Source organism: Odontesthes bonariensis, chromosome 11 (assembly GCF_027942865.1).
Source record: "Odontesthes bonariensis isolate fOdoBon6 chromosome 11, fOdoBon6.hap1, whole genome shotgun sequence".
NCBI lineage: Eukaryota > Metazoa > Chordata > Actinopteri > Atheriniformes > Atherinopsidae > Odontesthes > Odontesthes bonariensis.
In genome coordinates, this window is record NC_134516.1 from 5,659,792 (window position 1) to 5,685,746 (window position 25,955).

Consider the following 25,955-nt stretch of genomic DNA (forward strand, 5'->3'; position numbering starts at 1 on the left):
GCACGCACACACGTGCACAAACGTGCACACACAGGCAGCAGCTTCACACACTCGTATATCAGATAAGACACAAGCGAACCAGGAAAACACTCGATGTGGATTGATCTGAAAGTGAATTTGCACTCCTTCTGAGTTTGCACTTCAGCTCTAACAACCGCAGTTTGGAAAATAAGATGATTAATTGCACCAAAGCACCTTGGAAGTGCTTGTTAAAACTGGATTAAACACTGTATAGGGAGCTGGTATGAAAAACGTCTTCATAAGATGCTGATTGGTCCAAACTTTTGGGCTTTGACCACAAACAGAGACACTCAGTGGGGTCACATGGCTCTGAAAGGATCAGATAATTGGCTAAATTACAGTCAGACTGAGCTGAGCAAGGGTAATTCTCCTTGGATATATGGCGGTGAATGAATGGGATCAGAGGCACAAAGCGTGTCATACCCCGGTATGATAGGTGGCGCTGTACCCATTCCAGCTGTTGCTAATAGAGCCACTTCCTGTTGACCTCTTCACCACCAACAACAACAACAAACTCAGGCGTTGGAGAAAGATGGAGAACGCAGAGCCAGATGAAGCTACGTCCCTCTACATTTGGTCTGTGATGAGCTGCTTGTTGCACAAACTCGATGCCCAACGGAGCATTCTCCATCGCGTTGTTTGTTTCTTTCTGACGGCGACAACAACAGGAATATCGTCTCCTTTGACTTCCGGGTCACGACCCCGGGAAAACATCTGGAGCATGCGCAGAACGCAAAGTCTGATTCACCACGAGCTTCAGCGTCTACAAGCAGGTTTAGAGTGACTTTCAACCCAGTTATCTCGGGGTCTGCATCCGATCCAATTCTTAGTCAGACTAAGGTGTCTACATGCACTTAATAACTCAGTCTGATTGTAATTTAGCCAATAATCCGATCCAGTTCTTAGTCAGATTAAGGTGTCTACATGCACTTAATAACTCAGTCTGATTGTAATTCAGCCAATAACCCGATCCGGTCCAATTCTTAGTCAGATTAAGGTGTCTACATGCACTTAATAACTCAGTCTGATTGTAATTCAGCCAATAATCCGATCCAATTCTTAGTCAGACTAAGGTGTCTACATGCACTTAAAGGGGAACTCCGGTATTTTCAACATTAAGCCTCTTTTCTGAGTCGTCTGCAATGTTTTAGAACCCCCCTCACTGCTTTTTTGATGGTTACTGCTGTCTCCGGTATTTGCCTAATTTTGATTCATCTCAACCTGCTTCAGAACGGCAAGTCATGCGCATGTCTAGAAAGGTCCGTAAAAGCACCATAAACGTCCGTTTTCAAAATCATCAACTCACCGGAGTGGTTACTGGTGTGCACTGGTAATCCATATCAAGTTTCGTGGCGAAAAGTTGCTTCTGTCGTGTTTTATTTGACATTTTGTACTGGATGTTCGTTGATATTACTCCGCCACCGCTAAGAAAATAGTGCGAGCATGAACGAGCTGCCAAATAAAACACGACAGAAGCAACTTTTCGCAACCAAATTTGATATGGATTACCAGTGCACACCAGTAACCACTCCGGTGAGTTGATGATTTTGAAAACGGACGTTTATGGTGCTTTTACGGACCTTTTAGGACATGCACATGACTTGCCATTCTGAAGCAGGTTGAGAAGAATCAAAATTAGGCAAATACCAGAGACAGTAGTAAACATCAAAAAAGCGGTGAGGGGGGTTCTAAAACATTGCAGACGACTCAGAAAAGAGGCTTAATGTTGAAAATACCGCAGTTCCCCTTTAATAACTCAGTCTGATTGTAATTTAGCCAATAATCCGATCCTTTCAGTGCCATGTGACCCCACTGATGGATTCTAAAACGTCTCTGTGAGTGTTGACAGTCTCGGTTTGATGCTCACTCTTTTTTATAAAGCTCCCAAGCTGTCATCACAGGTGAATAATCACCTTTCGGTCGATAAGTGTCAGAGTTGGTGGGGTTCTGGATGTTCTGGTTTCCTGTTTCAGATCGATAGATCCGGTTCTTCTGGTTCTTTGGGACAGATGAGCCTCAGAATATGTTGGAGACTAAATTTGAACCAATCTTAGATCTGTTTTCATCTCCTGATCATTTCTGCACAAACCAGCAGCTGCAGCCTGAAAGTTTCCCGTTTCTGACCCAGAAATGTTGTGAAGCACAAGGAAACCTGCAGAAGAAGAAATGTGACCTCTCCTTATTTCAGGGCAGCATGTGCTGCTTTCACCACATATCTGAACCCTTTTTGTGTTGCATGAAGTGAAGTAAAGGAGATAAATATCTTTACGCTGCGCGGGGTTCAGGGAGCCGGTTCAGTGCAGATCAGCATGGTCCGTCTCTCTCTGTGCAGATGGTTTGTTCGGACAGTGCCGGGCTGCTCACCAAGACCCCGTCCAGTACCAGGTGTCCGTGCCCGTCCTTCACAAGCTTCAGGCGGTCCTCAAAGACCTGATGGTGCAGGGTGAGTCTCCCAACGCGGCGGCACGGCTGAGCTTTGGCGCCCGCCTTAAAGGGACAGTTCGCCTCTTCTGACATGAAGCTGTGTAACATCCCATATCAGCAACATCATTTCTGAACATCTTCTTACCCCCTGCTGCGTCCTGTGAGCAGAGTTCCAGCCTCGTTTTGGTGTTGATGAAGGTATTCCGGGTAGTTGGCTGGGGTTTAAATAATAAAGCGTTTTGCTTCTCAGAACAATATGCGTTCAAAAGAGTAATACATTTGCATCACAAAATCGTTCTTCAGAAAAAAGTCAGACCTCACAATCTCTTGGCCCTATTTTCTCTCCCTTCGTATCACTGCCTGCTTTGTAGACCGTGCAGACCGAAGTGCAGACCGAGCAGCAAACAAAGTAACAGGTGCGGCTGTCGGCAGCAGGCAGTGATACGAAGGGAGAGAAAATAGGGCCAAGCGATTGTGAGGTCTGACTTTTTCCTGGAGAACGATTTTGTGATGCAAATGTATTACTCTGTTGAACGCATATTGTTCTGAGAAGCAAAACGCTTTATTTTATTTTATTCATTTATTTGTATTTATTTTTAAATTTTTGAATTATTTTTTATTTATTAAAAAAATAAAAATATTTAAAAAAAACAACAACAAAATACGCTTTATTTTTTAAACCCCAGCCAACTAGCCGGACTACCTTCATCAACACCAAAACGAGGCTGGAACTCTGCTCACAGGACGCAGCAGGGGGTAAGAAGATGTTCAGAAATGATGTTGCTGATATGGGATGTCATACAGCTTCATGTCAGAAGAGGCGAACTATCCCTTTAAAGATGAGCTTTAAGCCCAATGTTTGTGTGTTCAGGTCTGACCTGGAAGGATGGCGTGACCCAGGCCATTATCAGCCAGGAGCTGAGCCACGTTCCCACTGTGGCCTCTGAGCTTCAGGAGAAGCCCCCCAAACGGTGAGAAAAGTTTCATCGTGTCTTCAGACCGGCTCTGTGGAAATAACTGAACCGGTGTTCCTCAGGTCCAGGCCTGTGGGCTCACCGCGGGCTCGGGGTTACGAGGATCAAGCTGATCCGGAGATGATGCAGCAGTACCTGGACTACATGGTCCTGGACCCGCCTCGCTCCTCCGTCCACATGCAGACGCCCCTGCTGGACCCGTACGCCTACAGCAAGGTAAGAGACCGGGTTCCTGAAGGTGTTCACAGGTGTGTGTGAGTCCTGCTTCCTGAAGGTGTTCACAGGTGTGTGTGAGTCCTGCTTCCTGAAGGTTCACAGGTGTGTGTGAGTCCTGCTTCCTGAAGATGTTCACAGGTATGTGTGAGTCCTGCTTCCTGAAGGTGTTCACAGGTGTGTGTGAGTCCTGCTTCCTGAAGGTGTTCACAGGTGTGTGTGAGTCCTGCTTCCTGAAGGTGTTCACAGGTGTGTGTGAGTCCTGCTTCCTGAAGGTGTTCACAGGTGTGTGTGAGTCCTGCTTCCTGAAGGTTCACAGGTGTGTGTGAGTCCTGCTTCCTGAAGGTGTTCACAGGTGTGTGTGAGTCCAGCTTCCTGAAGATGTTCACAGGTGTGTGTGAGTCCTGCTTCCTGAAGGTGTTCACAGGTGTGTGTGAGTCCTGCTTCCTGAAGGTTCACAGGTGTGTGTGAGTCCTGCTTCCTGAAGGTGTTCACAGGTGTGTGTGAGTCCTGCTTCCTGAAGGTGTTCACAGGTGTGTTAGTCCTGCTTCCTGAAGGTGTTCACAGGTGTGTGTTAGTCCTGCTTCCTGAAGGTGTTCACAGGTGTGTGTGAGTCCTGCTTCCTGAAGGTGTTCACAGGTGTGTGTGAGTCCTGCTTCCTGAAGATGTTCACAGGTGTGTGTGAGTCCTGCTTCCTGAAGGTGTTCACAGGTGTGTGTGAGTCCTGCTTCCTGAAGGTGTTCACAGGTGTGTGTGAGTCCTGCTTCCTGAAGGTGTTCACAGGTGTGTGTGAGTCCTGCTTCCTGAAGGTGTTCACAGGTGTGTTAGTCCTGCTTCCTGAAGGTGTTCACAGGTGTGTGTGAGTCCTGCTTCCTGAAGGTTCACAGGTGTGTGTGAGTCCTGCTTCCTGAAGGTGTTCACAGGTGTGTGTGAGTCCTGCTTCCTGAAGGTGTTCACAGGTGTGTGTGAGTCCTGCTTCCTGAAGATGTTCACAGGTGTGTGTGAGTCCTGCTTCCTGAAGGTGTTCACAGGTGTGTTAGTCCTGCTTCCTGAAGGTGTTCACAGGTGTGTGTGAGTCCTGCTTCCTGAAGGTGTTCACAGGTGTGTTAGTCCTGCTTCCTGAAGGTGTTCACAGGTGTGTGTGAGTCCTGCTTCCTGAAGGTGTTCACAGGTGTGTGTGAGTCCTGCTTCCTGAAGGTGTTCACAGGTGTGTGTGAGTCCTGCTTCCTGAAGATGTTCACAGGTGTGTGTGAGTCCTGCTTCCTGAAGGTGTTCACAGGTGTGTGTGAGTCCTGCTTCCTGAAGGTGTTCACAGGTGTGTGTGTGAGTCCTGCTTCCTGAAGGTGTTCACAGGTGTGTGTGAGTCCTGCTTCCTGAAGGTGTTCACAGGTGTGTGTGAGTCCTGCTTCCTGAAGGTGTTCACAGGTGTGTTAGTCCTGCTTCCTGAAGGTGTTCACAGGTGTGTGTGAGTCCTGCTTCCTGAAGGTGTTCACAGGTGTGTGTGAGTCCTGCTTCCTGAAGGTGTTCACAGGTGTGTGTGAGTCCTGCTTCCTGAAGGTGTTCACAGGTGTGTGTGAGTCCTGCTTCCTGAAGGTGTTCACAGGTGTGTGTGAGTCCTGCTTCCTGAAGATGTTCACAGGTGTGTGTGAGTCCTGCTTCCTGAAGGTGTTCACAGGTGTGTGTGAGTCCTGCTTCCTGAAGGTGTTCACAGGTGTGTGTGTGAGTCCTGCTTCCTGAAGGTGTTCACAGGTGTGTGTGAGTCCTGCTTCCTGAAGGTGTTCACAGGTGTGTGTGAGTCCTGCTTCCTGAAGATGTTCACAGGTGTGTGTGAGTCCTGCTTCCTGAAGGTGTTCACAGGTGTGTGTGAGTCCTGCTTCCTGAAGATGTTCACAGGTGTGTGTGAGTCCTGCTTCCTGAAGGTGTTCACAGGTGTGTTAGTCCTGCTTCCTGAAGGTGTTCACAGGTGTGTGTGAGTCCTGCTTCCTGAAGGTGTTCACAGGTGTGTGTGAGTCCTGCTTCCTGAAGGTGTTCACAGGTGTGTTAGTCCTGCTTCCTGAAGGTGTTCACAGGTGTGTGTGAGTCCTGCTTCCTGAAGGTGTTCACAGGTGTGTTAGTCCTGCTTCCTGAAGGTGTTCACAGGTGTGTGTGAGTCCTGCTTCCTGAAGGTGTTCACAGGTGTGTGTGAGTCCTGCTTCCTGAAGATGTTCACAGGTGTGTGTGAGTCCTGCTTCCTGAAGGTGTTCACAGGTGTGTGTGAGTCCTGCTTCCTGAAGATGTTCACAGGTGTGTGTGTGAGTCCTGCTTCCTGAAGGTTCACAGGTGTGTGTGAGTCCTGCTTCCTGAAGGTGTTCACAGGTGTGTGTGAGTCCTGCTTCCTGAAGATGTTCACAGGTGTGTGTGAGTCCTGCTTCCTGAAGGTGTTCACAGGTGTGTGTGAGTCCTGCTTCCTGAAGGTGTTCACAGGTGTGTGTGAGTCCTGCTTCCTGAAGGTTCACAGGTGTGTGTGAGTCCTGCTTCCTGAAGGTGTTCACAGGTGTGTGTGAGTCCAGCTTCCTGAAGGTGTTCACAGGTGTGTGTGAGTCCTGCTTCCTGAAGGTTCACAGGTGTGTGTGAGTCCTGCTTCCTGAAGGTGTTCACAGGTGTGTGTGAGTCCTGCTTCCTGAAGGTGTTCACAGGTGTGTGTGAGTCCTGCTTCCTGAAGGTGTTCACAGGTGTGTGTGAGTCCTGCTTCCTGAAGGTGTTCACAGGTGTGTGTGAGTCCTGCTTCCTGAAGGTGTTCACAGGTGTGTGTGAGTCCTGCTTCCTGAAGGTTCACAGGTGTGTGTGAGTCCTGCTTCCTGAAGGTTCACAGGTGTGTGTGAGTCCTGCTTCCTGAAGGTGTTCACAGGTGTGTGTGTGAGTCCTGCTTCCTGAAGGTGTTCACAGGTGTGTGTGAGTCCTGCTTCCTGAAGGTGTTCACAGGTGTGTGTGAGTCCTGCTTCCTGAAGGTGTTCACAGGTGTGTGTGAGTCCTGCTTCCTGAAGGTGTTCACAGGTGTGTGTGAGTCCTGCTTCCTGAAGGTTCACAGGTGTGTGTGAGTCCAGCTTCCTGAAGGTTCACAGGTGTGTGTGAGTCCTGCTTCCTGAAGGTGTTCACAGGTGTGTGTGAGTCCTGCTTCCTGAAGGTGTTCACAGGTGTGTGTGAGTCCTGCTTCCTGAAGGTGTTCACAGGTGTGTGTGAGTCCTGCTTCCTGAAGGTGTTCACAGGTGTGTGTGAGTCCTGCTTCCTGAAGGTTCACAGGTGTGTGTGAGTCCTGCTTCCTGAAGGTTCACAGGTGTGTGTGAGTCCTGCTTCCTGAAGGTGTTCACAGGTGTGTGTGAGTCCTGCTTCCTGAATGTGTTCACAGGTGTGTGTGAGTCCTGCTTCCTGAAGGTGTTCACAGGTGTGTGTGAGTCCTGCTTCCTGAAGGTTCACAGGTGTGTGTGAGTCCTGCTTCCTGAAGGTTCACAGGTGTGTGTGAGTCCTGCTTCCTGAAGGTGTTCACAGGTGTGTGTGAGTCCTGCTTCCTGAATGTGTTCACAGGTGTGTGTGAGTCCTGCTTCCTGAAGGTGTTCACAGGTGTGTGTGTGAGTCCTGCTTCCTGAAGGTGTTCACAGGTGTGTGTGAGTCCTGCTTCCTGAAGGTTCACAGGTGTGTGTGAGTCCTGCTTCCTGAAGGTGTTCACAGGTGTGTGTGAGTCCTGCTTCCTGAAGGTGTTCACAGGTGTGTGTGAGTCCTGCTTCCTGAAGGTGTTCACAGGTGTGTGTGAGTCCTGCTTCCTGAAGGTGTTCACAGGTGTGTGTGAGTCCTGCTTCCTGAAGGTTCACAGGTGTGTGTGAGTCCTGCTTCCTGAAGGTGTTCACAGGTGTGTGTGAGTCCTGCTTCCTGAAGGTTCACAGGTGTGTGTGAGTCCTGCTTCCTGAAGGTGTTCACAGGTGTGTGTGAGTCCTGCTTCCTGAAGGTGTTCACAGGTGTGTGTGAGTCCTGCTTCCTGAAGGTGTTCACAGGTGTGTGTGAGTCCTGCTTCCTGAAGGTGTTCACAGGTGTGTGTGAGTCCTGCTTCCTGAAGGTTCACAGGTGTGTGTGAGTCCTGCTTCCTGAAGGTGTTCACAGGTGTGTGTGAGTCCTGCTTCCTGAAGGTGTTCACAGGTGTGTTCACAGGTGTGTGTGAGTCCTGCTTCCTGAAGGTGTTCACAGGTGTGTGTGAGTCCTGCTTCCTGAAGGTGTTCACAGGTGTGTGTGAGTCCTGCTTCCTGAAGGTGTTCACAGGTGTGTGTGAGTCCTGCTTCCTGAAGGTTCACAGGTGTGTGTGAGTCCTGCTTCCTGAAGGTTCACAGGTGTGTGTGAGTCCTGCTTCCTGAAGGTGTTCACAGGTGTGTGTGAGTCCTGCTTCCTGAATGTGTTCACAGGTGTGTGTGAGTCCTGCTTCCTGAAGGTGTTCACAGGTGTGTGTGAGTCCTGCTTCCTGAAGGTGTTCACAGGTGTGTGTGAGTCCTGCTTCCTGAAGATGTTCACAGGTGTGTGTGAGTCCTGCTTCCTGAAGGTTCACAGGTGTGTGTGAGTCCTGCTTCCTGAAGGTGTTCACAGGTGTGTGTGAGTCCTGCTTCCTGAAGATGTTCACAGGTGTGTGTGAGTCCTGCTTCCTGAAGGTGTTCACAGGTGTGTGTGAGTCCTGCTTCCTGAAGATGTTCACAGGTGTGTGTGTGAGTCCTGCTTCCTGAAGGTGTTCACAGGTGTGTGTGAGTCCTGCTTCCTGAAGGTGTTCACAGGTGTGTGTGAGTCCTGCTTCCTGAAGGTGTTCACAGGTGTGTGTGTGAGTCCTGCTTCCTGAAGGTGTTCACAGGTGTGTGTGAGTCCTGCTTCCTGAAGGTGTTCACAGGTGTGTGTGAGTCCTGCTTCCTGAAGGTGTTCACAGGTGTGTGTGAGTCCTGCTTCCTGAAGGTGTTCACAGGTGTGTTTTCCTGCTGCTCGGTGGAAGCAGACCTCAGTCTTTTTTTTCTTACATTTTCTTACATTTTGTTCATTTTTTTAAACATTTATTTATCTTTTTGTTATTTTTTGGCTATTTTCTTACATTTTCTTACTTTTTTTAACATTTATTTATCTTTTTGTTATATTTGGGCTATTTCCTTACATTTTGTTAACTTTTTTTGGACATTTATATCTTTTCGGTCTGTTGCAGCAGCAGTACGGCTACCAGGACGAGGAGGAGCGCTCCCTCAACTCCCTGGACCATAATCCAACCTTCCTTCGCTCCAGATCTGGAGGAAACTCTCTGGATGGAGACCGCCAGCTCCTCCAGTACCTGGTGTCCCTGTTGCTGACCTCCCCGTCCTCGTCCTCCTCCTCCGAGCCGCTGTCCCGCAGCAGCGGGGCAGCAGGCTTCCCTTCCTCCTCCTCCTCCTCCTCCTCCTCTTCCTCCTCCTCCTCCTTCTTCCCCGAGCTGGACTTCCCACTGGACTACGGCGAGGACTACGTTTCCCAGGTAACGCAGCTCCGTGAGCAGCCGCAGGAGGAGCAGGAGAAGAAGAAGGAGCAGAAGGAGTACGACGTCCTGTCAGGACTGGACGGTAACTTTCTTCTTCTTTGTTCATTTTGTTCCTTTCGTGGGTCTCTGTTTGTCATTTTGTGGTACTCTTGTGTTTTGGAAATATGTACTTCCGGATGCTTCTTGTTGTTTTCTTTAAACCTTTTTATCTTTTTGTTATTTTTCGGCTATTTTCTTACATTTTGTTTACTTTTTTTGGACATAAATTTGTCTTTTTTGTTATTTTTGGGCTATTTTCTTACATTTTGTTAACTTTTTTTTACCTTTATTTATCATTTTGTCATTATTGGGCTCTTTTCTTACATTTTGTTAACTTTTTTGAATATTTATTTATCTTTTTGTTATTTTTTGGCTATTTTCTTAACTTTTTTTAAATATTTATTTATCTTTTTGTTATTTTTGGGCTATTTTCTTACATTTTGTTAACTTTTTTTGGACATTTATTTGTCTTTTTTGTTATTTTTTGTCTCACAGTGATCATTGTTACTTTGTAGTTCACCTTTTTTTGTTAATTTTGCATCTTTTATGATACATTTGCCATTTCATGTTGACATTTGAGTTTTCTCTCCTCATTGCTCCTTGAGTTGGATAATTTTTTTGCATGTTGGTGGCCATTTAGTGTCTTTTGTGATTCTTTGTCTCTGTGTGATCATTGGTGTCAGTTTCTCTTTTTCTTTCATCACATATTCTTTTGTTTTGGACTACTTCTCATTCGTTCATTTATTTGCCCTTGAGTGGTTTCATGTTCGATAATTTTTTGTCTCTTTGTTGTCATTTTGTAGTAGTTTTTTCTCCATTTTATTTTAGGCCTCGTAGTGTTTTGTGACTTTTGTTCAGTTTTTGGTATAAAAAAATGTTTCCATAATTCCGTGTGATTCCTGTCTGTAGTATTTATATATATATATATATTGTTGGTTTCCATGTATCCTGGGCTGTTCTCAGAGCGCTCCCTGCAGAGATTGGCTCTGCTGCTCGACCACTACGGCCTCAGCGTGAAGGATCTGTCCCCCGAGCAGAAGGAAAACCTGCCGGCCGCTCTGAAGCAGCTGCAGCTGGACGCCTCGTCCTACGCCCACACACAGAGCAAAGGTCGGTGCGCTCACTTCTCCTTCATCTCTTCATCTCTTCCTCATCTCCTTGCTGCTCTTGTGACGTCAGGATCTTCAGGTACAGATTTAACATCCTGAATCCTTTTGTTTTTGTCTTCTAATCAGATAAATACGGGAACAACGCGGCCACAGGGAAGAAGGTGAGCAGGTTACACATCTGTTTCATTCATCATGTCGACTAAAAGAATATAAAAGCAGCAGAATGCAGCTTACACTGGAAAAAATCAAAGTCTTACCAAGTATATTTGACTCATTTCTAGTCAAAATATCTCATTACACTTAATATAAGACACAACTGCCTAACAAGCACCATTTCAGCCAGATATAGGGACTTGTTTTAATACAATACATCTGGAATATCTTGTTAAATGAAAAAGTCTTGAAAACAAATTGTTTTGAGTCGGATTTCATATGAAACAAGCTTTTTTTAACATTTGAAGAAGTTTTTAAGCTAATTTCAAGATCACTTTTATCTCAAAAGTCCTAAATATCACATTTTATTTCAAGAAATCTGGACAAGCCGATTTTCACTAGTTCCATTGGCAGATTTTTTTTGCTTATTTCAAGCAAAAACGTCTTTTATTTGTTGTTTTTTTATTTATTTTTGGAGGGGCATTTTTTTTCCAGTGTATAAGATAATATATGATGCAAATACCCCCAAAGCAAAGAAAGCATCTCTGTGTTTATCTGTCAGATCACAGAGGGTTCGATGATGTATAAAATGGACTCTGAGGAGGCTCCGCCCTCCGCTGTGAAAACAGGCGGAGCCCAGAAGGAGGCCCCGCCCACTGAGGCGTCTCACCGGGACAAAGTGGGACCGAAGAAGCCGGCGGGTAGCCAGGAGTTCGGCTACGTGGTGACCAATCAGAGGTACAGCAGCTTTGGAGTCTGTGTTCATCTGTGTTCGTCTGTGCCACCGCCGGGCCGCCTGTCAGGAAATTAAGAAAGTCAAGAGACGTGAAGAGGAAATGAGGAAATTAATCTTTCACACGATTTCTTATTAAATTTTTTAAAAAGAAAGATCTCACAGAGAAGATGTAGGAAACCTAAAAGCTCGGAGCTTATCAGTCCATCAGAGACCAACACTGAGGGCTGATCGGCTCCGACAGGCCGGCCGACAGCGTCGTCATGGAAACAGCGTCAGGACAGGAAGCGTCGCACTGGAAAAAAATCAGTCTCACCAAGTTCATTTGTCTCATTTCTAGTCAAAATATCTCATTACACTTAATATAAATAGAAAAATACTTTATTCATCAAATTAGTTCAAATTCAAATTAGTCAAGTTGCTCAATTTTTTTTTAATATTTACAATGATTGCATTAACAACAACAATAATAATACCAATTCTAGTAAAAGTACTACTATTAACTGATAATAATAATAAACAAACTATATAAACAAATAAATAAAAAAATCAATCAATCAATTGTATATATAATATAAATATAATAATATATATAATAATATATCATAATATATAATAGAAGACACAACTGCCTAACAAGTTCCATTTCAGCCAGATATAGGGACTTGTTTTAATACAATACATCTGGAATATCTTGTTAAGTGAAAAAGTCTTGAAAACAAATTGTTTTGAGTCACATATCATATGAAACAAGCTTTTTTTTTATTTGAAGAGGTTTTTAAGCTAATTTAAAGATCACTTTTATCTCAAAAGTCCTAAATATCACATTTTATTTCAAGAAATCTCGACAAGCCGATTTTCACTAGTTCCTTTGGCAGATTTATTTTGCTCATTTCAAGCAAAAACGTCTTTTATTTGATGTTTCTTTTACTTATTTTTGGAGGGGCATTTTTTCCAGTGTGTCGACCTGCGACTGGCGCTCGGCTCCCTCCACCTCTGCTGATGGAGCGCCTGAGTCTGCGTGCGCGGCTTTAAGCGTGTGCACGTGTGACTGTGTCCGTGTGTCCGTGTGTGTTTCTGTCGCCGCAGCCTCCTCAGTCTGAACGACGGGGCGCGGCTGCTGGGGCGTCTGTCAGAGAGGATGGGCCTCTCCGCCGGCTGCTTCGTCAACATCAGGTAGGACGGAGGAAAGGGCGGCCTCCATCCATCACAGAGTAAAAACCATCTCCACCTGCAGGATGGTTGGATGCTGCGGCCTCCTGATGAGCCGAACAGGCTCTGACTTCCTGCATGTGGGCGTGATTCCCTGTGTTTGTGTTTTCTTTGCTCCAACAACAGCCCTGGACCTAAAAACTGCTGCTCAGTAACTTGTTTTTATCTGTTTTTTGGACATCCACAAAGGGAAAGGGACACATAAAGATATGGCAACAACTAACTGTTGTTTTACACAAATTAAATGATGTAAAGAGACATGTCAGAGTGGATGGCAGAAGGAAACGAAGGCGAGACAGTGAGGAATGAAGGAGGAAAGCGAAAGAAAAGAACCATTCTGTGCAATAAAAACCTGATTTATAGAGTAAAAAGCTTTAAAAATAAAAAAGTTGTCAAAAATCAGTGAAAATAAGAATAATAACTAGTCACATATGATACACTTTTATTTAAATGAAGAATACTCAGGAACCTAACTGCGAAATGAAATAAAAACTAAATAAAAATCACACATCAGTGAAGTGACAAAAGGAAAGAAAACACAAATTTTTATTAAATTTTGTGGGAATTGATTAGTTACAGGTGGAATAGGTTTGGCAAAGCAGACCCAACTGCAGCACGAAGGAAGGCGAAGTCGAGCAGACGGTATCAGAGGCTTTAATAAACTAAACAAAAAGAACTGCTGGAGGGGCAAGAATTACCAAACTGGAACTAAGAGGTCTGGCTGGCAGATGGATGAAGGAAGTGAGAACCATTAGAACATGACAAGAAACGTACAATTAACCAACAAAGAGCGGCCAGGGGAATACATACGGAGGTATGAATTACACGATGAACAGAAGGCGAGGCGATCAGCAACAGAAACCAGGAAGCTGGGACCAAAAGGTCAGGATAAAAGACCAAAAGGTCAGGATAAAGGTCCAAAAGATCAGGATAAAAGACCAAAAGGTCAGGATAAAGAACCAAAAGGTCAGGATAAAGGTCCAAAAGGTCAGGATAAAAGACCAAAAGATCAGGATAAAGGACCAAAAGGTCAGGATAAAGGTCCAAAAGGTCAGGATAAAGGACCAAAAGGTCAGGATAAAGGTCCAAAAGGTCAGGATAAAGGTCCAAAAGGTCAGGATAAAAGACCAAAAGATCAGGATAAAGGACCAAAAGGTCAGGATAAAGGTCCAAAAGATCAGGATAAAGGACCAAAAGGTCAGGATAAAGAACCAAAAGATCAGGATAAAAGACCAAAAGGTCAGGATGAAGGTCCAAAAGGTCAGGATAAAGGACCAAAAGATCAGGATAAAGGACCAAAAGGTCAGGATAAAGGTCCAAAAGGTCAGGATAAAGGTCCAAAAGATCAGGATAAAAGACCAAAAGGTCAGGATGAAGGTCCAAAAGGTCAGGATAAAGGACCAAAAGATCAGGATAAAGGACCAAAAGGTCAGGATAAAAGACCAAAAGGTCAGGATAAAGGTCCAAAAGATCAGGATAAAAGACCAAAAGGTCAGGATAAAGAACCAAAAGGTCAGGATAAAGGTCCAAAAGGTCAGGATAAAAGACCAAAAGATCAGGATAAAGGACCAAAAGGTCAGGATAAAGGTCCAAAAGGTCAGGATAAAGGACCAAAAGGTCAGGATAAAGGTCCAAAAGGTCAGGATAAAGGTCCAAAAGGTCAGGATAAAAGACCAAAAGATCAGGATAAAGGACCAAAAGGTCAGGATAAAGGTCCAAAAGATCAGGATAAAGGACCAAAAGGTCAGGATAAAGAACCAAAAGATCAGGATAAAAGACCAAAAGGTCAGGATGAAGGTCCAAAAGGTCAGGATAAAGGACCAAAAGATCAGGATAAAGGACCAAAAGGTCAGGATAAAGGTCCAAAAGGTCAGGATAAAGGACCAAAAGGTCAGGATAAAGGACCAAAAGGTCAGGATAAAAGACCAAAAGGTCAGGATAAAGGACCAAAAGATCAGGATAAAGGACTAAAAGGTCAGGATAAAGGACCAAAAGGTCAGGATAAAAGACCAAAAGGTCAGGATAAAGGACCAAAAGGTCAGGATAAAGGTCTAAAAGGTCAGGATAAAAGACCAAAAGGTCAGGATAAAGGACCAAAAGATCAGGATAAAAGACCAAAAGATCAGGATAAAGGACCAAAAGATAAGGATAAAGGACCAAAAGATCAGGATAAAGGTCCAAAAGGTCAGGATAAAGGACCAAAAGGTCAGGATAAAGGACCAAAAGGTCAGGATAAAGGACCAAAAGGTCAGGATAAAGGACCAAAAGATCAGGATAAAGGACCAAAAGGTCAGGATAAAGGACCAAAAGATCAGGATAAAGGACCAAAAGGTCAGGATAAAGGACCAAAAGGTCAGGATAAAGGACCAAAAGGTCAGGATAAAGGACCAAAAGGTCAGGATAAAAGACCAAAAGGTCAGGATAAAGGACCAAAAGGTCAGGATAAAGGACTAAAAGATCAGGATAAAGAAGGACCAAAAGGTCAGGATAAAGGACCAAAAGATCAGGATAAAGGACTAAAAGATCAGGATAAAGGACTAAAAGATCAGGATAAAGGACCAAAAGGTCAGGATAAAGGACCAAAAGGTCAGGATAAAGGACCAAAAGGTCAGGATAAAGGACCAAAAGGTCAGGATAAAGGACTAAAAGGTCAGGATAAAGGACCAAAAGGTCAGGATAAAGGACCAAAAGATCAGGATAAAGGACTAAAAGATCAGGATAAAGGACTAAAAGATCAGGATAAAGAAGGACCAAAAGGTCAGGATAAAGGACCAAAAGATCAGGATAAAGGACCAAAAGATCAGGATAAAGGACCAAAAGGTCAGGATAAAGGACTAAAAGGTCAGGATAAAGGACTAAAAGATCAGGATAAAGGACTAAAAGGTCAGGATATAGGACCAAAAGATCAGGATAAAGGACTAAAAGGTCAGGATAAAGGACCAAAAGGTCAGGATAAAGGACTAAAAGATCAGGATAAAGGACCAAAAGGTCAGGATAAAGGACCAAAAGATCAGGATAAAGGACTAAAAGGTCAGGATAAAGGACTAAAAGATCAGGATAAAGAAGGACCAAAAGGTCAGGATAAAGGACAAAAAGATCAGGATAAAGGACCAAAAGGTCAGGATAAAGGACCAAAAGGTCAGGATAAAGGACCAAAAGATCAGGATAAAGGAACAAAAGGTCAGGATAAAGGACCAAAAGGTCAGGATAAAGGACCAAAAGGTCAGGATAAAGGACTAAAAGGTCAGGATAAAGGACCAAAAGGTCAGGATAAAGGACTAAAAGGTCAGGATAAAGGACCAAAAGGTCAGGATAAAGGAACAAAAGGTCAGGATAAAGGACCAAAAGATCAGGATAAAGGACTAAAAGGTCAGGATAAAGGACTAAAAGATCAGGATAAAGAAGGACCAAAAGGTCAGGATAAAGGACAAAAAGATCAGGATAAAGGACCAAAAGGTCAGGATAAAGGACCAAAAGGTCAGGATAAAGGACCAAAAGATCAGGATAAAGGAAAAAAAGGTCAGGATAAAGGACCAAAAGGTCAGGATAAAGGACCAAAAGGTCAGGATAAAGGACTAAAAGGTCAGGATAAAGGACCAAAAGGTCAGGATAAAGGAACAAAAGGTCAGGATAAAGGACCAAAAGGTCAGGATAAAGGACTAAAAGATCAGGATAAAGAAGGACCAAAAGGTCAGGATAAAGGACCAAAAGGTCAGGATAAAGGACCAAAAGGTCAGGATAAAGGACCAAAAGGTCAGGATAAAGGAACAAAAGGTCAGGATAAAGGACCAAAAGGTCAGGATAAAGGACCAAAAGGTCAGGATAAAGGACCAAAAGGTCAGGATAAAGGACCAAAAGGTCAGGATAAAGGACCAAAAGGTCAGGATAAAGGACCAAAAGATCAGGATAAAGGACCAAAAGGTCAGGATAAAGGACCAAAAGGTCAGGATAAAAGACCAAAAGGTCAGGATAAAGGACCAAAAGGTCAGGATAAAGGACTAAAAGATCAGGATAAAGAAGGACCAAAAGGTCAGGATAAAGGACCAAAAGATCAGGATAAAGGACCAAAAGGTCAGGATAAAGGAACAAAAGGTCAGGATAAAGGACTAAAAGGTCAGGATAAAGGACCAAAAGGTCAGGATAAAGGAACAAAAGGTCAGGATAAAGGACCAAAAGGTCAGGATAAAGGACCAAAAGGTCAGGATAAAGGACCAAAAGGTCAGGATAAAGGACCAAAAGGTCAGGATAAAGGACCAAAAGGTCAGGATAAAGGACCAAAAGATCAGGATAAAGGACCAAAAGGTCAGGATAAAGGACCAAAAGGTCAGGATAAAAGACCAAAAGGTCAGGATAAAGGACTAAAAGATCAGGATAAAGAAGGACCAAAAGGTCAGGATAAAGGACCAAAAGATCAGGATAAAGGACCAAAAGGTCAGGATAAAGGACCAAAAGATCAGGATAAAGGTCCAAAAGGTCAGGATAAAAGACCAAAAGGTCAGGATAAAGGACCAAAAGATCAGGATAAAGGACCAAAAGGTCAGGATAAAGGACCAAAATGTCAGGATAAAGGTCTAAAAGGTCAGGATAAAAGACCAAAAGGTCAGGATAAAGGACCAAAATATCAGGATAAAAGACCAAAAGATCAGGATAAAGGTCCAAAAGGTCAGGATAAAAGACCAAAAGGTCAGGATAAAGGACCAAAAGGTCAGGATAAAGGACCAAAAGGTCAGGATAAAGGACCAAAAGGTCAGGATAAAGGACCAAAAGATCAGGATAAAGGACCAAAAGGTCAGGATAAAGGACAAAAAGGTCAGGATAAAGGACCAAAAGGTCAGGATAAAGGACCAAAAGGTCAGGAAAAAGGACCAAAAGGTCAGGATAAAGGACCACAAGATCAGGATAAAGGACCAAAAGGTCAGGATAAAGGACCAAAAGGTCAGGATAAAAGACCAAAAGGTCAGGATAAAGGACCAAAAGGTCAGGATAAAGGACTAAAAGATCAGGATAAAGAAGGACCAAAAGGTCAGGATAAAGGACCAAAAGATCAGGATAAAGGACCAAAAGGTCAGGATAAAGGACCAAAAGGTCAGGATAAAGGACCAAAAGGTCAGGATAAAGGACTAAAAGGTCAGGATAAAGGACCAAAAGGTCAGGATAAAGGAACAAAAGGTCAGGATAAAGGACCAAAAGGTCAGGATAAAGGACCAAAAGGTCAGGATAAAGGACTAAAAGATCAGGATAAAGAAGGACCAAAAGGTCAGGATAAAGGACCAAAAGGTCAGGATAAAGGACCAAAAGGTCAGGATAAAGGTCCAAAAGGTCAGGATAAAAGACCAAAAGGTCAGGATAAAGGACCAAAAGATCAGGATAAAGGACCAAAAGGTCAGGATAAAGGACCAAAAGATCAGGATAAAGGACCAAAAGGTCAGGATAAAGGACCAAAAGATCAGGATAAAGGACCAAAAGATCAGGATAAAGGTCCAAAAGGTAAGGATAAAGGACCAAAAGGTCAGGATAAAGGACCAAAAGGTCAGGATAAAGGACCAAAAGGTCAGGATAAAGGACCAAAAGGTCAGGATAAAGGACCAAAAGATCAGGATAAAGGACCAAAAGGTCAGGATAAAGGACCAAAAGGTCAGGATAAAGGACCAAAAGGTCAGGATAAAGGACCAAAAGGTCAGGATAAAGGACTAAAAGATCAGGATAAAGAAGGACCAAAAGGTCAGGATAAAGGACCAAAAGATCAGGATAAAGGACTAAAAGATCAGGATAAAGGACTAAAAGATCAGGATAAAGGACCAAAAGGTCAGGATAAAGGACCAAAAAGGTCAGGATAAAGGACCAAAAGGTCAGGATAAAGGACCAAAAGGTCAGGATAAAGGACTAAAAGAGCAGGATAAAGGACTAAAAGATCAGGATAAAGGACCAAAAGGTCAGGATAAAGGACCAAAAGGTCAGGATAAAGGACCAAAAGGTCAGGATAAAGGACTAAAAGGTCAGGATAAAGGACCAAAAGGTCAGGATAAAGGACCAAAAGGTCAGGATAAAGGAACAAAAGGTCAGGATAAAGGACCAAAAGGTCAGGATAAAGGACCAAAAGGTCAGGATAAAGGACTAAAAGATCAGGATAAAGAAGGACCAAAAGGTCAGGATAAAGGACCAAAAGGTCAGGATAAAGGTCCAAAAGGTCAGGATAAAGGACCAAAAGATCAGGATAAAGGACCAAAAGGTCAGGATAAAGGACCAAAAGGTCAGGATAAAGGAACAAAAGGTCAGGATAAAGGACCAAAAGATCAGGATAAAGGACTAAAAGATCAGGATAAAGGACTAAAACATCAGGATAAAGGACCAAAAGGTCAGGATAAAGGAACAAAAGGTCAGGATAAAGGACCAAAAGGTCAGGAGAAAGGACTAAAAGATCAGGATAAAGGACTAAAAGGTCAGGATAAAGGACCAAAAGGTCAGGATAAAGGACTAAAAGATCAGGATAAAGGACCAAAAGGTCAGGATAAAGGACTAAAAGGTCTGGATAAAGGACCAAAAGACCAGGATAAAGGACCAAAAGATCAGGATAAAGGACCAAAAGATCAGGATAAAGGACCAAAAGGTCAGGATAAAGGACCAAAAGGTCAGGATAAAGGACCAAAAGATAAGGATAAAGGTCCAAAAGGTCAGGATAAAGGACTAAAAGGTCAGGATAAAGGACCAAAAGGTCAGGATAAAGGACTAAAAGGTCAGGATAAAGGACCAAAAGATCAGGATAAAGAAGGACCAAAAGGTCAGGATAAAGGACCAAAAGGTCAGGATAAAGGACCAAAAGGTCAGGACTACAAGATCAGGATAAAGAAGGACCAAAAGGTCAGGATAAAAGACCAAAAGGTCAGGATAAAGGACTAAAAGATCAGGATAAAGGACTAAAAGATAAGGATAAAGGTCCAAAAGGTCAGGATAAAGGACTAAAAGGTCAGGATAAATGACCAAAAGGTCAGGATAAAGGACCAAAAGATCAGGATAAAGGACTAAAAGATCAGGATAAAGGACCAAAAGGTCAGGATAAAGGACCAAAAGGTCAGGATAAAGGACCAAAAGGTCAGGATAAAGGACCAAAAGGTCAGGATAAAGGACCAAAAGATAAGGATAAAGGTCCAAAAGGTCAGGATAAAGGACTAAAATGTCAGGATAAAGGACCAAAAGGTCAGGATAAAGGACCAAAAGATCAGGATAAAGGACCAAAAGGTCAGGATAAAGGACCAAAAGGTCAGGATAAAGGACTTAAAGGTCAGGATAAAGGACCAAAAGGTCAGGATAAAGGACTAAAAGGTCAGGATAAAGGACCAAAAGATCAGGATAAAGAAGGACCAAATGGTCAGGATAAAAGACCAGAAGGTCAGGATAAAGGACCAAAAGGTCAGGATAAAGGACCAAAAGGTCAGGACTAAAAGATCAGGATAAAGGACTAAAAGATCAGGATAAAGAAGGACCAAAAGGTCAGGATAAAAGACCAAAAGGTCAGGATAAAGGACTAAAAGATCAGGATAAAGGACTAAAAGATCAGGATAAAGGACCAAAAGGTCAGGATGAAGGACCAAAAGGTCAGGATAAAGGACCAAAAGGTCAGGATAAAGGACCAAAAGATCAGGATAAAGGACTAAAAGGTCAGGATAAAGGACTAAAAGATCAGGATAAAGGACCAAAAGATCAGGATAAAGGACCAAAAGATCAGGATAAAGGACCAAAAGATCAGGATAAAGGACTAAAAGATCAGGATAAAGGACTAAAAGATCAGGATAAAGGACCAAAAGGTCAGGATAAAGGTCCAAAAGGTCAGGATAAAGGACTAAAAGGTCAGGATAAAGGACCAAAAGGTCAGGATAAAGGACCAAAAGGTCAGGATAAAGGTCCAAAAGGTCAGGATAAAAGACCAAAAGGTCAGGATAAAGGAACAAAAGGTCAGGATAAAGGACCAAAAGGTCAGGATAAAGGACTAAAAGATCAGGATAAAGAAGGACCAAAAGGTCAGGATAAAGGACCAAAAGGTCAGGATAAAGGACCAAAAGGTCAGGATAAAGGACTAAAAGGTCAGGATAAAGGACCAAAAGGTCAGGATAAAGGAACAAAAGGTCAGGATAAAGGTCCAAAAGGTCAGGATAAAGGACCAAAAGGTCAGGATAAAGGACCAAAAGGTCAGGATAAAGGACCAAAAGGTCAGGATAAAGGTCCAAAAGGTCAGGATAAAAGACCAAAAGGTCAGGATAAAGGACCAAAAGATCAGGATAAAGGACCAAAAGGTCAGGATAAAGGACCAAAATGTCAGGATAAAGGTCTAAAAGGTCAGGATAAAAGACCAAAAGGTCAGGATGAAGGACCAAAATATCAGGATAAAAGACCAAAAGATCAGGATAAAGGTCCAAAAGGTCAGGATAAAGGACCAAAAGGTCAGGAAAAGGACCAAAAGGTCAGGATAAAGGACCAAAAGGTCAGGATAAAGGACCAAAAGGTCAGGATAAAGGACCAAAAGGTCAGGATAAAGGACCAAAAGATCAGGATAAAGGACCAAAAGGTCAGGATAAAGGACCAAAAGATCAGGATAAAGGACCAAAAGATCAGGATAAAGGACCAAAAGGTCAGGATAAAGGACCAAAAGGTCAGGATAAAAGACCAAAAGGTCAGGATAAAGGACCAAAAGGTCAGGATAAAGGACTAAAAGATCAGGATAAAGAAGGACCAAAAGGTCAGGATAAAGGACCAAAAGATCAGGATAAAGGACCAAAAGGTCAGGATAAAGGACCAAAAGGTCAGGATAAAGGACCAAAAGGTCAGGATAAAGGACCAAAAGATCAGGATAAAGGACTAAAAGGTCAGGATAAAGGACCAAAAGGTCAGGATAAAGGACCAAAAGGTCAGGATAAAGGACCAAAAGGTCAGGATAAAGGACTAAAAGGTCAGGATAAAGGACCAAAAGGTCAGGATAAAGGAACAAAAGGTCAGGATAAAGGACCAAAAGGTCAGGATAAAGGACCAAAAGGTCAGGATAAAGGACTAAAAGATCAGGATAAAGAAGGACCAAAAGGTCAGGATAAAGGACCAAAAGGTCAGGATAAAGGACCAAAAGGTCAGGATAAAGGTCCAAAAGGTCAGGATAAAAGACCAAAAGGTCAGGATAAAGGACCAAAAGATCAGGATAAAGGACCAAAAGGTCAGGATAAAGGACCAAAATGTCAGGATAAAGGTCTAAAAGGTCAGGATAAAAGACCAAAAGGTCAGGATAAAGGACCAAAAGATCAGGATAAAAGACCAAAAGATCAGGATAAAGGTCCAAAAGGTCAGGATAAAGGACCAAAAGGTCAGGATAAAGGACCAAAAGGTCAGGATAAAGGACCAAAAGGTCAGGATAAAGGACCAAAAGATCAGGATAAAGGACTAAAAGATCAGGATAAAGGACTAAAACATCAGGATAAAGGACCAAAAGGTCAGGATAAAGGAACAAAAGGTCAGGATAAAGGACCAAAAGGTCAGGATAAAGGACTAAAAGATCAGGATAAAGGACTAAAAGGTCAGGATAAAGGACCAAAAGGTCAGGATAAAGGACCAAAAGGTCAGGATAAAGGACCAAAAGGTCAGGATAAAGGACTAAAAGATCAGGATAAAGGACCAAAAGGTCAGGATAAAGGAACAAAAGGTCAGGATAAAGGACCAAAAGGTCAGGGTAAAGGACTAAAAGATCAGGATAAAGGACTAAAAGATCAGGATAAAGGACTAAAAGGTCAGGATAAAGGACCAAAAGATCAGGATAAAGGACCAAAAGATCAGGATAAAGGACCAAAAGACCAGGATAAAGGACCAAAAGATCAGGATAAAGGACCAAAAGATCAGGATAAAGGACCAAAAGGTCAGGATAAAGGACCAAAAGGTCAGGATAAAGGACCAAAAGATCAGGATAAAGGACTAAAAGGTCAGGATAAAGGACTAAAAGGTCAGGATAAAGGACCAAAAGGTCAGGATAAAGGACTAAAAGGTCAGGATAAAGGACCAAAAGATCAGGATAAAGAAGGACCAAAAGGTCAGGATAAAGGACCAAAAGGTCAGGATAAAGGACCAAAAGGTCAGGACTACAAGATCAGGATAAAGAAGGACCAAAAGGTCAGGATAAAGGACTAAAAGATCAGGATAAAGGACTAAAAGATAAGGATAAAGGTCCAAAAGGTCAGGATAAAGGACTAAAAGGTCAGGATAAAGGACCAAAAGGTCAGGATAAAGGACCAAAAGATCAGGATAAAGGACTAAAAGATCAGGATAAAGGACCAAAAGGTCAGGATAAAGGACCAAAAGGTCAGGATAAAGGACCAAAAGGTCAGGATAAAGGACCAAAAGGTCAGGACTAAAAGATCAGGATAAAGGACTAAAAGATCAGGATAAAGAAGGACCAAAAGGTCAGGATAAAAGACCAAAAGGTCAGGATGAAGGACCAAAAGGTCAGGATAAAGGACCAAAAGGTCAGGATAAAGGACCAAAAGATCAGGATAAAGGACTAAAAGGTCAGGATAAAGGACTAAAAGATCAGGATAAAGGACCAAAAGATCAGGATAAAGGACCAAAAGATCAGGATAAAGGACCAAAAGATCAGGATAAAGGACTAAAAGATCAGGATAAAGGACTAAAAGATCAGGATAAAGGACCAAAAGGTCAGGATAAAGGTCCAAAAGGTCAGGATAAAGGACTAAAAGGTCAGGATAAAGGACCAAAAGGTCAGGATAAAGGACCAAAAGGTCAGGATAAAGGTCCAAAAGGTCAGGATAAAAGACCAAAAGGTCAGGATAAAGGAACAAAAGGTCAGGATAAAGGACCAAAAGGTCAGGATAAAGGACTAAAAGATCAGGATAAAGAAGGACCAAAAGGTCAGGATAAAGGACCAAAAGGTCAGGATAAAGGACCAAAAGGTCAGGATAAAGGACTAAAAGGTCAGGATAAAGGACCAAAAGGTCAGGATAAAGGAACAAAAGGTCAGGATAAAGGTCCAAAAGGTCAGGATAAAGGACCAAAAGGTCAGGATAAAGGACCAAAAGGTCAGGATAAAGGACCAAAAGGTCAGGATAAAGGTCCAAAAGGTCAGGATAAAAGACCAAAAGGTCAGGATAAAGGACCAAAAGATCAGGATAAAGGACCAAAAGGTCAGGATAAAGGACCAAAAGGTCAGGATAAAGGACCAAAATGTCAGGATAAAGGTCTAAAAGGTCAGGATAAAAGACCAAAAGGTCAGGATAAAGGACCAAAATATCAGGATAAAGGACTAAAAGGTCAGGATAAAGGACCAAAAGGTCAGGATAAAGGACCAAAAGGTCAGGATAAAGGACCAAAAGGTCAGGATAAAGGACTAAAAGGTCAGGATAAAGGACCAAAAGGTCAGGATAAAGGAACAAAAGGTCAGGATAAAGGACCAAAAGGTCAGGATAAAGGACCAAAAGGTCAGGATAAAGGACTAAAAGATCAGGATAAAGAAGGACCAAAAGGTCAGGATAAAGGACCAAAAGGTCAGGATAAAGGACCAAAAGGTCAGGATAAAGGTCCAAAAGGTCAGGATAAAAGACCAAAAGGTCAGGATAAAGGACCAAAAGATCAGGATAAAGGACCAAAAGGTCAGGATAAAGGACCAAAATGTCAGGATAAAGGTCTAAAAGGTCAGGATAAAAGACCAAAAGGTCAGGATAAAGGACCAAAAGATCAGGATAAAAGACCAAAAGATCAGGATAAAGGTCCAAAAGGTCAGGATAAAGGACCAAAAGGTCAGGATAAAGGACCAAAAGGTCAGGATAAAGGACCAAAAGGTCAGGATAAAGGACCAAAAGATCAGGATAAAGGACTAAAAGATCAGGATAAAGGACTAAAACATCAGGATAAAGGACCAAAAGGTCAGGATAAAGGAACAAAAGGTCAGGATAAAGGACCAAAAGGTCAGGATAAAGGACTAAAAGATCAGGATAAAGGACTAAAAGGTCAGGATAAAGGACCAAAAGGTCAGGATAAAGGACCAAAAGGTCAGGATAAAGGACCAAAAGGTCAGGATAAAGGACTAAAAGATCAGGATAAAGGACCAAAAGGTCAGGATAAAGGAACAAAAGGTCAGGATAAAGGACCAAAAGGTCAGGGTAAAGGACTAAAAGATCAGGATAAAGGACTAAAAGATCAGGATAAAGGACCAAAAGATCAGGATAAAGGACCAAAAGATCAGGATAAAGGACCAAAAGACCAGGATAAAGGACCAAAAGATCAGGATAAAGGACCAAAAGATCAGGATAAAGGACCAAAAGATCAGGATAAAGGACCAAAAGGTCAGGATAAAGGACCAAAAGGTCAGGATAAAGGACCAAAAGATCAGGATAAAGGACTAAAAGGTCAGGATAAAGGACTAAAAGGTCAGGATAAAGGACCAAAAGGTCAGGATAAAGGACTAAAAGGTCAGGATAAAGGACCAAAAGATCAGGATAAAGAAGGACCAAAAGGTCAGGATAAAGGACCAAAAGGTCAGGATAAAGGACCAAAAGGTCAGGACTACAAGATCAGGATAAAGAAGGACCAAAAGGTCAGGATAAAGGACTAAAAGATCAGGATAAAGGACTAAAAGATAAGGATAAAGGTCCAAAAGGTCAGGATAAAGGACTAAAAGGTCAGGATAAAGGACCAAAAGGTCAGGATAAAGGACCAAAAGATCAGGATAAAGGACTAAAAGATCAGGATAAAGGACCAAAAGGTCAGGATAAAGGACCAAAAGGTCAGGATAAAGGACCAAAAGGTCAGGATAAAGGACCAAAAGGTCAGGACTAAAAGATCAGGATAAAGGACTAAAAGATCAGGATAAAGAAGGACCAAAAGGTCAGGATAAAAGACCAAAAGGTCAGGATGAAGGACCAAAAGGTCAGGATAAAGGACCAAAAGGTCAGGATAAAGGACCAAAAGATCAGGATAAAGGACTAAAAGGTCAGGATAAAGGACTAAAAGATCAGGATAAAGGACCAAAAGATCAGGATAAAGGACCAAAAGATCAGGATAAAGGACCAAAAGATCAGGATAAAGGACTAAAAGATCAGGATAAAGGACTAAAAGATCAGGATAAAGGACCAAAAGGTCAGGATAAAGGTCCAAAAGGTCAGGATAAAGGACTAAAAGGTCAGGATAAAGGACCAAAAGGTCAGGATAAAGGACCAAAAGGTCAGGATAAAGGTCCAAAAGGTCAGGATAAAAGACCAAAAGGTCAGGATAAAGGAACAAAAGGTCAGGATAAAGGACCAAAAGGTCAGGATAAAGGACTAAAAGATCAGGATAAAGAAGGACCAAAAGGTCAGGATAAAGGACCAAAAGGTCAGGATAAAGGACTAAAAGGTCAGGATAAAGGACCAAAAGGTCAGGATAAAGGAACAAAAGGTCAGGATAAAGGTCCAAAAGGTCAGGATAAAGGACCAAAAGGTCAGGATAAAGGACCAAAAGGTCAGGATAAAGGACCAAAAGGTCAGGATAAAGGTCCAAAAGGTCAGGATAAAAGACCAAAAGGTCAGGATAAAGGACCAAAAGATCAGGAT

General features: G+C 42.9%; 1 protein-coding gene across 3 annotated transcripts in view; it reads left to right on the forward strand.

Moving 5' to 3' along the window:
• Nucleotides 1–25,955, forward strand: part of ptprnb (protein tyrosine phosphatase receptor type Nb) — a 102,339-nt gene that overhangs the window by 20,867 nt on the left and 55,517 nt on the right. Inside the window, exons 3-10 of one of the 3 annotated variants that reach the window (XM_075477333.1) lie at nt 2,354–2,464; nt 3,317–3,416; nt 3,482–3,635; nt 8,833–9,220; nt 10,141–10,287; nt 10,413–10,447; nt 11,002–11,177; nt 12,262–12,348. In XM_075477333.1, the coding sequence (XP_075333448.1) occupies nt 2,354–2,464; nt 3,317–3,416; nt 3,482–3,635; nt 8,833–9,220; nt 10,141–10,287; nt 10,413–10,447; nt 11,002–11,177; nt 12,262–12,348 (1,198 nt within the window). The remainder of the gene's footprint in view (nt 1–2,353; nt 2,465–3,316; nt 3,417–3,481; nt 3,636–8,832; nt 9,221–10,140; nt 10,288–10,412; nt 10,448–11,001; nt 11,178–12,261; nt 12,349–25,955) is intronic. The other 2 variants (XM_075477334.1, XM_075477335.1) reach the window with 2 other exon arrangements.